Source organism: Ranitomeya variabilis, chromosome 8 (assembly GCF_051348905.1).
Source record: "Ranitomeya variabilis isolate aRanVar5 chromosome 8, aRanVar5.hap1, whole genome shotgun sequence".
In the NCBI taxonomy this organism is placed as follows: Eukaryota; Metazoa; Chordata; class Amphibia; order Anura; family Dendrobatidae; genus Ranitomeya; species Ranitomeya variabilis.
The window spans coordinates 138,687,469-138,698,433 of record NC_135239.1 but is presented as its reverse complement, the minus strand read 5'-3'; the positions used below and the strand labels follow the sequence as shown (position 1 = coordinate 138,698,433).

The window sequence follows — 10,965 nt, the reverse complement described above, 5'->3', positions numbered from 1 at the left end:
ATGTTGCACAAATGTTGATTATGGCCCCATAAGATGCTCCATAAAGATATTTGTCCCATATAGTGCTGCACAAACGTTGATTATGGCCCCATACAGACACTTGCCCCATATAGTGCTGCACAAACGTTATGGCCCCATATAGTGCTGCACAAACGTTATGGCCCCCATATAGTGCTGCACAAACGTTATGGCCCCCATATAGTGCTGCACAAACGTTATGGCCCCATATAGTGCTGCACAAACGTTATGGCCCCCATATAGTGCTGCACAAACGTTATGGCCCCCATATAGTGCTGCACAAGCGTTATGGCCCCATATAGTGCTGCACAAACGTTATGGCCCCCATATAGTGCTGCACAAACGTTATGGCCCCCATATAGTGCTGCACAAATGTTATGGCCCCCATATAGTGCTGCACAAACGTTATGGCCCCATATAGTGCTGCACAAACGTTATGGCCCCCATATACTGCTGCACAAATGTTATGGCCCCCATGTAGTGCTGCACAAATGTTATGGCCCCCATATAGTGTTGCACAAATGTTATGGCCCCATATGATGCTCCATACAGACACTTGCCCCATTTGCTGTTGCTGCGATAAAAAAATAAAAAATCACATACTCACCTCTCCGTCGCTCAGGCCCCCGGCACTTGCTATATTCACCTGCTTCTCGTTACGGCACCGCTCAGTCTTCAGCATCTCCTGCACTGACGTTGAGGCAGAGGGCGCGCACTAACCACGTCACCGCACCGTCTGACCTCAGCGTCACTGCTTAAGATGGAGCGGCGCCGGAACGAGGAGCAGGTGAATATCGCGCAGCGCTCCCCTCCCCGTTATACTCACCTGCTCCTGGCGCTGTGCAGTCACTGCTTCTCCGCAGCTTCTTCCTGTACTGAGAACACCGTTACCGCTCATTACAGTGATGAATATGCGGCTCCACCTGTATGGGAGGTGGAGCCGCATATTCATTACTGTAATGAGCGGTACCATGTGACCGCTCACTACAGGAAGAAGCTGCCTGCGCCGGGGAAGCCAGGGATGTGCAGGGACCACGCCAGGAGCAGGAGAGTATAATTAGACAGCCCCCGCTCCCCCTCCCCTGCCGACCCCTGGGTATGACTCGAGTGTAAGCCGAGAGGGGGACTTTCAGCCCCCAAAAATGGGCTGAAAATCTTGGCTTATACTCGAGTACATAGGGTAATTGAATTCCCCTGCATGGGATCATAAGGTGATTACTTCAAGGTGACTGTTTGACTTAAAGGGTGTCTTGTAAGTTACATTTTGTAGCCTTATACTAGATCTGTGGCCAGTTGATTGTTGAATCACATTCAGTGACCTTTGTGTGTACAATTGAACAATGATTTTAGATGTCCTCTTTGTTATTTAGCCTGCTTAGTGAGTGTTGCTCTATTTCCTAATCATATAATGTATTTATTCAGGTAATAAAAATTTATCCATTCCATCTAAAAGTACTCTTTGACCCTCCTTGCTGGATATGGTGTATAAGGTTTTTTGATGTTCACATTGTATCATTGAGTTTTTGGAGTTGTTACCTGATCTCATAGATTAAGGGAATTTTTTGGTGTTTAGTACTCAAGGTTCCTAAGAGCACAGTGGCCTCCATAATCCTTAAATGGAAGTTTGGGACCACCAGAAGTCTTCCTAGACCTGGCCATCCAGCCAAACTGAGCAATCAAGGGAGAAGAGCCTTGATGAGATAGGTAAAGAAGAACCTCAAGATCACTGTGGCTGAGCTCCAGAGATGCAGTAGGGAGATGGGAGAAAGTTCCACAAAATCAACAATCACTGCAGCCCTCCACCAGTTGGGCCTCTATGGCAGAGTGGCCCAACGGAGGCCTCTCCTCAGTGCAAGACATATGAAAGACTGCATAGAGTTTGCTTATAAAAACACAAGAAAGACTCCAAGACTATGAAAAATAAGATCTGGTCTGATGAGGTGAAGATAGACCTTTTTGGTGATAATTCTAAGCAGTATGTGTGAAGAAAACCAGGCACTTCTCATCACCTGCCCAATACAATCCCAACAGTGAAACATGTTGGTGGCAGCTAGTGTTGAGCATTCCGATACCGCAAGTATCGGGTATCGGCCGATATTTGCTGTATCGGAATTCCGATACCGAGTTCCGATATTTTTGTGATATCGGAAATCGGAATCGGAAGTTCCCAGTGTATTGTTCCCAGGGTCTGGAGGAGAGGAGACTCTCCTTTAGGCCCTGGGATCCATATTCATGTAAAAAATAAAGAATTAAAATAAAAAATATGGATATACTCACCTCTCCGGCGGCCCCTGGACCTTACCGATGTAACCGGCAGCCTCCGTTCCTAAGAATGAGGAGTTTAGGACCTGCGATGACGTCGCGGCTTGTGATTGGTTGCGTGAGCGGTCACATGAGTGGTCACGCGACCAATCACAAGCCGCGACGTCATCGAAGGTCCTAAACTTATCATTCTTTGGAACGGAGGCTGCCGGTTACATCGGTAAGGTCCAGGGTACGCCGGAGAGGTGAGTATATCCATATTTTTTATTTTAATTCTTTATTTTTTACATGAATATGAATCCCAGGGCCTGAAGGAGAGTTTCCTCTCCTTCAGACCCTGGGAACCATCCAGGATACCTTCCGATACTTGTGTCCCATTGACTTGCATTGGTATCTGGTATCGGTATCGGCGATATCCCATATTTTTCGGATATCGGCCGATACCATCCGATACCGATACCTTTGAGTATCGGAAGGTATCGCTCAACACTAGTGGCAGCATCATGTTATGGGTGTGTTTTTCAGCTGCAGGGACAGGACAACTGGTTGTCATTGAAGGAAGCATGAATGCGGCCAAGTACAGACATATCCTGCATGAAAACCTCTTCCAGAGTGCTCTGGACCTCAGACTTGGCCGAAGGTTCAGCTTCCAATAAGACAATGACCCTAAGCACACAGCTAAAATAACAACAAAGGAGTGGCTTCAGAACAACTCTGTGACCATTCTTGACTGGCCCAGCCAGAGCCCTGACCTAAACCCAATTGAGCATCTCTGGAGAGACCTGAAAATGGCTGTCCACCAACATTCACCATCCATCGTGATGGAACTGGAGAGGATCTGCAAGGAAGAATGGCAGAGGATCCCCAAATCCAGGTGTGAAAAACTTGTTGCTTGTTGCGTCATTCTCAGAAGACTCATGGCTGTAATAGCTCAAAAGGGTGCTTCTACCTAATACTGACCAAAGGGTCTGAATACTTATGACCCTGTGATATCTCAGTTTTTCTTTTTAATAAATTTGCAAAAATGACTACATTTCTGTTTTTCTCAGTCAAGATGGGGTGCAGAGTGTACATTAATGAGAAAAAAATGAACTTTTTTGAACTTACCAAATGGCTGCAATGAAACAGAGTGAAAAATTTAAAGGGGTATGAATGCTTTCCGTACCCACTGTATGTGATATATATTGGGATCACCCTCAGCATTCGCACAGTAATTGTAATTCCTCCTAACACTGAGGGTATGTGCACACGTCAGGATTTTGTGCAGAATTTGTGCAGAATTTTCCTGAGATTTTCCTGAGGAAAATCTGGCACCACTCCCAGGAAATCCTTATGCGTTTTTTGTGCGTTTTTTCAAACACATAAAGTTGGTTGAAAAAAAAACACCTCCCATGAGGTCATTTCCTGGTCCAACCCCTCTTCTCCATTTTGCTTCCTTGTTGGATTCAACATGCCGCACCATCGTCTTACTCCACAACAGAACCGGCTACTGTTGCATACGGCACTGCTTTTGCTGCACCACCACAGCGATCTGGTAAGATAATGTCATTAGATGTGAACACTTTGCGTATTAGGCTGGTTTCACACTGTGTACAGCAGCCCATTCAACACATACGTTAACGGGCTGCTGTAACGCAAGTGCTGACTTTGGCACATTGCTAGCGCAGATAGAGCATCTGCTAGCTCTATCAGCGCTAGCAGTGACAGACACGGCAACGCTGCAGTCCGAGTCTCGGGGTCCAACCGTCACTGAAATGACGGCACATGGCTTGCGATGCGTCCGACATAGGAGTCAATGACGGCGCTAGCAGACTACGTTTCACCGCATTATGCAGCGGTGTAACGAAATCCGGCTAACGGACTGGGGGAACGCAATGTGAACCTAGCCTTAGGCTACGGAGATGCCTAGTTTATGACGCTGCGGATTGGCAGCAGTTTTCCATGCGTTGTACAGTTCCATGTAATAACGCATTCTATATTCTCCCATAGGAGCAATCTCGGAGAAGAAGGAATAGCAGACGTCAAAAAAGGATGTGGGTTCATCCCATTATTCAGGAACGGGAGGAAAAGGGACACTTCCATGTCCTTTACCGGGAGGTAAGATATAGGGAGAAATTGTATATTGACAGCTGATTTTATTTGTAACTTTTTATTGCTATATACAACGTACTTTATGTTTAAAATGTGTGTTTTAAATTATTTGATTTTAATTTTTTTTTTTATTTTTTTTTTCAGCTTTCCAGATAAATTTACTCAGTTTTGCCGGCTTTCCATTGAGGCATTTGATCGTCTTCTAATTCTTCTTGGTCCACACCTCAGTTATGAAGATACGGTCATGCGAAGAGCAATCTCTGCAGAGGAAAGGCTGCTCATCACCTTGCGGTAAGGCCTTGCTGCGAGTGCCCCCCTAAATGCTGCCACAATGCTGCCAGTTTCCCTCTTAATGCTGCCGCAATAGTGCGAGTGCCCCCATAATGCTGCCAGTTCCCCCATAATGCTGCCGCAATGCTGCGAGTGCCCCCATTATGCTGCCACAATGCTGCCAGTTCCCCCATAATGCTTCCGCAATGCTGCGAGTGCCCCCCTAATGCTTCCACAATGCTGCGAGTGCCCACATAATGCTGCCGCAATGCTGCGAGTGCCCCCATAATGCTGCCAGTTCCCCCATAATGCTGCCGCAATGCTGCGAGTGCCCCCATAATGCTGCCAGTTCCCCCATAATGCTGCCGCAATGCTGCGAGTGCCCCTATAATGCTTCCGCAATGCTGCGAGTGCCCCCATAATGCTGCCAGTTCCCCCATAATGCTGCCGCAATGCTGCGAGTGCCCCCATAATGCTGCCAGTTCCCCCATAACGCTGCCGCAATGCTGCGAGTGCCCCCAAAATGCTGCCAGTTCCCCCATAATGCTGCCGCAATGCTGCGAGTGCCCCTATAATGCTTCCGCAATGCTGCGAGTGCCCCCATAATGCTGCCAGTTCCCCCATAATGCTGCCGCAATGCTGTGAGTGCCCCCATAATGCTGCCAGTTCCCCCATAATGCTGCCGCAATGCTGCGAGTGCCCCTATAATGCTTCCGCAATGCTGCGAGTGCCCCCATAATGCTGCCAGTTCCCCCATAATGCTGCCGCAATGCTGCGAGTGCCCCCATTATGCTGCCACAATGCTGCCAGTTCCCCCATAATGCTGGCGCAATGCTGCGAGTGCCCCATAATGCTGCCAGTTCCCCCATAATGCTGCCGCAATGCTGCGAGTGCCCACATAATGCTGCCGCAATGCTGCGAGTGCCCCCATAATGCTGCCAGTTCCCCCATAATGCTGCCGCAATGCTGCGAGTGCCCCCATTATGCTGCCACAATGCTGCCAGTTCCCCCATAATGCCATCGCAATGCTGCGAGTGCCCCCATAATGCTGCCAGTTTCCCCATAATGCTGCCACAATGCTGCGAGTGCCCCCATAATGCTGCCAGTTCCCCCATAATGCTGCCGCAATGCTGCGAGTGCCCCTATAATGCTTCCGCAATGCTGCGAGTGCCCCTATAATGCTTCCGCAATGCTGCGAGTGCCCCCATAATGCTGCCGCAATGCTGCGAGTGCCCCCATAATGCTGCCGCAATGCTGCGAGTGCCCCCATTATGCTGCCACAATGCTGCCAGTTCCCCCATAATGCTGCCGCAATGCTGCGAGTGCCCCATAATGCTGCCAGTTCCCCCATAATAGAAGGTACGAAAGGCTAGCACTCGACTGTTGAGGATATGACGGTGCAAGTGAACGGAACCAGTAGTCCCATCAACCATCCAAATATATAATCACTGCACACGTACTATGGAATATGCTTGATGCAGGTGAACAAGTTTATTGAAATAATTGTTGCAGTAAGGTGAACTGAAGAAGCGATAGGCGTAAAAGACGTTTCGGCCAGCTCGTGGCCTTGATCACATCATCGCTAAAAATAAATCATATAGAAAGTAATGAATAACTATATACAAAAAGTAATAAATAGCAATATATACAACATATCTACATATATACAATTCTAGAATACATGTCAAAATCACCATAGTCAGAGTGATTCATATGATGCCAAAACTAGTACATCTACCATGTATGGTGAAATGGACGAAAAATAGAACAACAAGGAGAACTGGAGGTAGATATGGCGTGCATTGGAGCTGGAGAGTAAAGAGATGATAAACATAATGTAACATAATGTAACATACCCTGGTGAAAGGTTCCTTGTATACTGCCGTATTAGAGTGTTTACTAAGGGTATCAGCCAAAGATAGAGGAATAAGGTAATCCTATAAAGAATGATGGAATATAGTCAGTAGTGGCCATGGTATAAAAAGGCTGAAACGTACTCGCAGATCTATACTTTTGCTGCTACTCATAAACGTGGCCGTATAATGTAAAAATGGGGCTTACGTGCACCCATTGCTGTAAAACAGACAGGAATACGATATCCGCTAGGTTCATAATGAGTATACTTGCCAATTGAGTGCCTGTGTTGTAACAATTGTACCAGGCTGGTCGTTGTAGTATGCGGCACCTGTATAGGTATGGCTATGGGGATATACAGACATATAGTGAGATGAATCTGTAGGTTCAGTTCATAAAAGGTCAGAACAGAGAACTATAGTATACTTGCCAATGTGATTTTAATGTTGTATGTTCTATAGTACATCAGATGCCCCGAATAGATGGATCGTGTACACAAGTATAGCTGTGGGAATAGACATACACGGGGTAAATGAGTAGTCAGATAGGCTTATCAGGTAATTGTATGTTATGTGCGCTACCTGCCAGTATGCAGACCCAGTCCTGGCCCAATTATACGGATCCCCTGCTCTAGAGTCAGTGAGAGCTGTGGTGCACGGATATTTTGCTATAAGAGAAAAAGATGTAAGAGAAAAAGATGTAAGGTTGGGGTTTAATGGATGTCCCAAGTAACTTATCTGGTAAGTGAAGTCTCACATCCGCAGTCCGCTGGTGGCGTTCGTGGCTGGGAGGCAGCATAGGTGGCCAGGTGGAGGATGCAGACACAGACAGTGTCGTTGCTGAGGAATGGCTGCCATGTTCAGTCTGGCAGTACTCTATAAATCCCCGGCCGGTCAGCTGACCGGATGTGATGTGGGACGCCCACGCATGCGCTATTGGTATAGGATCCTGGGAGGTGAGGAGCCCGACATATCCGACGCCTGCGCAGTGCACAAAAGGCCAGTGTGCGCTTGTTCACAAGGCAGAGGGAAAAACCTGTATCCATATTGCAGCAGGAGCTGCAAGATGGCGCCCGCGCATGCGCAATGCGTATTGTGGGTTGGACTGTCACGGAGGTAGAATGAATGTGTGATGTAGCAGTGTTATGTACGCTACAGAGTGCCGATACTGCACAAAGCAGATAAGAAAGGGGATGCACCAGCGTTACTAAAAGGGAGGCGCTGGACAGGCCGAGTATGTCACACTACTGTATAAGATGCTGATTCAAAGAAAAAACTCTGCAGATACATAGTGAATATACATACATTTATAAATACATGGTAGGAGTCCAAACTGAAAAAGGAAATAAGAAATAAAGGAAAATAAATGAAATAAAAGCGGAACTAAGGGAAAATGAATGAGGGAGACTAAAATGAAAAGAAGATTTCTATGAAATAAAAATGGGGTATAAAGGGAAAATGAAGAAATAAATTTGAAAAAATATCTGAAAAAAATGAATGAAAAAATAATAATAAAAAAATAATAAAAATAATAATAATAAAAAATTAATGGGATGTAAGTCAAGGAACCCAGGGTGTATGAATCTTACCATCTCGAAAGTGCACGCTGTCGAAGCTATCAGTGCAGTGGCTCAACTCGTCTAGGAAAAATAGATAAGGTTGTTTATGTTAGCCAGTCAATCTCACGATTTAGCCCCCTTGGGTGAAGGGTATCTAGGGTATAAATCCAAAATGTTTCCCTTTGCTTTAAGAGTTGGATGTGATTGCCACCCCTTCTCGGGCGGGGTACTTTTTCAACTATCTGAAACCTGAGTTGGGCGATATTGTGTCTCGCTTCCTTAAAATGTGCAGGTAAAGGTAGCCATAACTTCTCACGCCTGATGGTAGATTTATGGCTGGATATTCGATCCCTAATCGCCTGGGTGGTCTCCCCCACATATAACAACCCACACGGGCATTTTATAATATACACCACAAAGCTTGTTGCGCAGGTGTAATAATCCTTAATGGGATATGATTTCCCAGTCCGTGGATGGATTACTTCGTTGCCTTTAATGATATTTGAGCAACTCATACAACTCAAGCAGGGAAAGGTGCCCGTTCTTCTTTGATCAGTCAGGGTTCTGGTAAGTGGTGGTTTATGTGACCCTAGATCAGCTCTTACCACCTTGTCCCGTATGTTCCTGGGTCGTCTGGTACACATTAATGGAGGATCCCTAAAGATAGATATATTGGGATAGGCCTTAATGAGGAGGGGCCAATGTCCTCGAATGAGATTGTGTATTTTGTGCATAGTAGGATGGTGGTTATGTACAAAAGGGAGTCTTGGGTTTTTTTGTACGCTAACCGCCCCATCATCTGGGTCACTAGTGGCTCGAGCTGATTCCATCTGGAGAAGGTTGGATGGGTAATTGCGGGCTTCAAATTTTTGTGTCATTTCCCAAATTCTGGTCTCTCTAGTTGGGGGGTCTGAAACGATTCTGGTGACCCTTTTAAATTGTGATCTGGGAAGGCTGTTTTTGATCGATTTAGGATGACAGCTGTTGTATAGCAAAAGGCTGTTACAATCAGTCGGTTTTGTGTAAATATCCGTGCTAAGATAGCCGTTGACATCCTTGAGTACCTTAGTGTCTAGAAATGTTACCTCGTTACTGTGGTGTATCAGTGTAAAAGACAGCTCTGACCTAACAGCATTGATGGTAGCATAGAATTCAAGGAGACTTGTTAGGTCTCCTTGCCATATACAAAAAATATCATCAATGTACCTATACCAGGTACGTGCGTGCTTCTGAAAGGCGGGGTCTGGGTATACGTGTTCTTTTTCGAACCGGTCCATGTACAGATTGGCATAAGCTGGGGCCACATTTGACCCCATGGCAGTACCACATATCTGCACGAAAAAATCATCCTCAAATAGAAAGAAATTCTCTCTAAGTACTAGGTTTAATAAGTCTGTACATAGTTCTTGGGAACCTTTGTCCACGTTGGCCTCATTGAGTGTCAGAGATACTGCCTCAATCCCCTTATCATGAGTGATTGACGTATACAGACTATTTACGTCAAAGGTGCATAGGATGCTAGCGCATGGGATATTGTTAATATTACGTATTTTTTTAAGGAAATCTCCAGTATCTAATATGAACGATTTTGTAAGTTTGGTATACGGTGTGAGTAGTTTTTCCAAAAACATGGACAAAGGATTTAATACTGAATCAGTTGAAGCCACTATAGGGCGACCGGGGGGATTCTGGAGATTCTTATGGATCTTAGGTAAAATGTAAATTACAGGAGTCACCGGATGGTTATTGGTAAGGTATGCTTTGGTTTTATTGTCAATAGTATTCAATAGTAAGTGTTTATCCAACACCCCCTTGATTTTTCGTTGTATGGAATAGGTTGGATCGGTCTGTAATATTTTATACGTAGTTGTGTCAGAGAGCTGTCTTCTCACCTCACCCACATAGAAGCTCTTATCCATGACAACGATAGCTCCCCCCTTGTCCGCTGGTTTAATGATGATATTTTTGTTCTCACTAAGTGAGTCCAAGGCCTGTTTTTCCAGGGGATCAAGATTGTGGCGGACAGGGAGGAAGCCTAATCGCTGTTCATGGAGTGTCTTTTTGACATCTCTGTCAAGTAGATTAACAAAGGTCTCAACCGCGTGATTAGATTTAGGTGGAATGAAAGTGCTGCGATTGCGTAAGCCAAGCTGCTCAATAGTAATGGTGGGTCTCTCTGTTTGGGCTGGTGTAGAAACAGGTCTAAGGGGATTAGTGGATTCCTCAAAGTGTACTTTGAGCCTAATACTTCTATAGAACCGTTGTAAATCCCTCTCCAGTTGGAAAGAATCCCATTTTGGGGTGGGACAGAATGATAGACCCATATTCAAGACCTTTAGTTCTAGAGGAGAAAGGGTATAGTTAGAGATATTGACTACAGAGTTTGGACTCCTACCTGAGATCTGAGCGTCATGTGACGATCCCCGTCTCTTCTTCCTGGACCTCCGAGTTGGCGTGTGTTTTGTCCTAAAAAACGAAGTCCAGATGTTTGAGCCCCACCAGTCTCGCTGCCGGATCCTGCAGAGGAACCCCCGGCAGGTGAGGAGCCCCCTGAGTGGTAGTTCCCTCCTGGGGTACGGCGATATCTGGGTCTTGGACGTTTGGGGAAGGGGTCCTCCCATTTATAAACGTTATTGGTCAAATAGTCCTCAGTGTCTCTTTGGAATTTGGTGCGTTTCCTGTCTTCCAAGACTTTTTGGTGTGTTGTTAGAATAGAGTCCACTTTATTCTTTAGTGTGGTAAATTCGGTGCCGCTCAAAGTAGATGTTAACTGTGTTTCAATACTCTCTATTTTTTCTTCCGTAGTTTTGATGGCTTCTTGAAGGTACTCAATGGTTAGCAGTATAATGTCAAATGAGCATTTGTTCAAAATTTTTTGAAAAGTTGCACAATACTTATCGTTGTCCGAAAAT

At 45.6% G+C, this 10,965-nt stretch overlaps 1 protein-coding gene and 1 long non-coding RNA gene across 2 annotated transcripts; one reads left to right on the top strand and one right to left on the bottom strand.

Moving 5' to 3' along the window:
- The first annotated feature begins 3,671 nt into the window (after nt 1-3,671).
- LOC143788828 (uncharacterized) lies at nt 3,672-4,751 on the top strand. Its single transcript, XM_077278735.1, has 3 exons — nt 3,672-3,814; nt 4,270-4,377; nt 4,516-4,751. The coding sequence occupies exons 1-3, from the start codon at nt 3,672-3,674 to the stop codon at nt 4,664-4,666; spliced, it is 402 nt and encodes a 133-aa protein (XP_077134850.1). The 3' UTR covers nt 4,667-4,751.
- A 2,353-nt stretch (nt 4,752-7,104) lies between these two features.
- LOC143787486 (uncharacterized) lies at nt 7,105-10,598 on the bottom strand. The gene is made up of 3 exons (XR_013218381.1): nt 10,449-10,598; nt 8,084-8,134; nt 7,105-7,162 (listed from the first exon to the last, which is right to left on the bottom strand). It is a non-coding gene; the product is annotated as an uncharacterized LOC143787486 (long non-coding RNA).
- Between the last annotated feature and the right edge of the window lie 367 nt (nt 10,599-10,965).

Bases quoted from the DNA above. Each gene is read 5' to 3' on its own strand.
- LOC143788828 (XM_077278735.1), top strand. From the start codon at position 3,672: ATGAGGTCATTTCCTGGTCCAACCCCTCTTCTCCATTTTGCTTCCTTG. The intron at 3,815-4,269 runs GTAAGATAATGT...ATTCTCCCATAG, and splicing joins TGCACCACCACAGCGATCTG to GAGCAATCTCGGAGAAGAAG. The intron at 4,378-4,515 runs GTAAGATATAGG...TTTTTTTTTCAG, and splicing joins TCCATGTCCTTTACCGGGAG to CTTTCCAGATAAATTTACTC.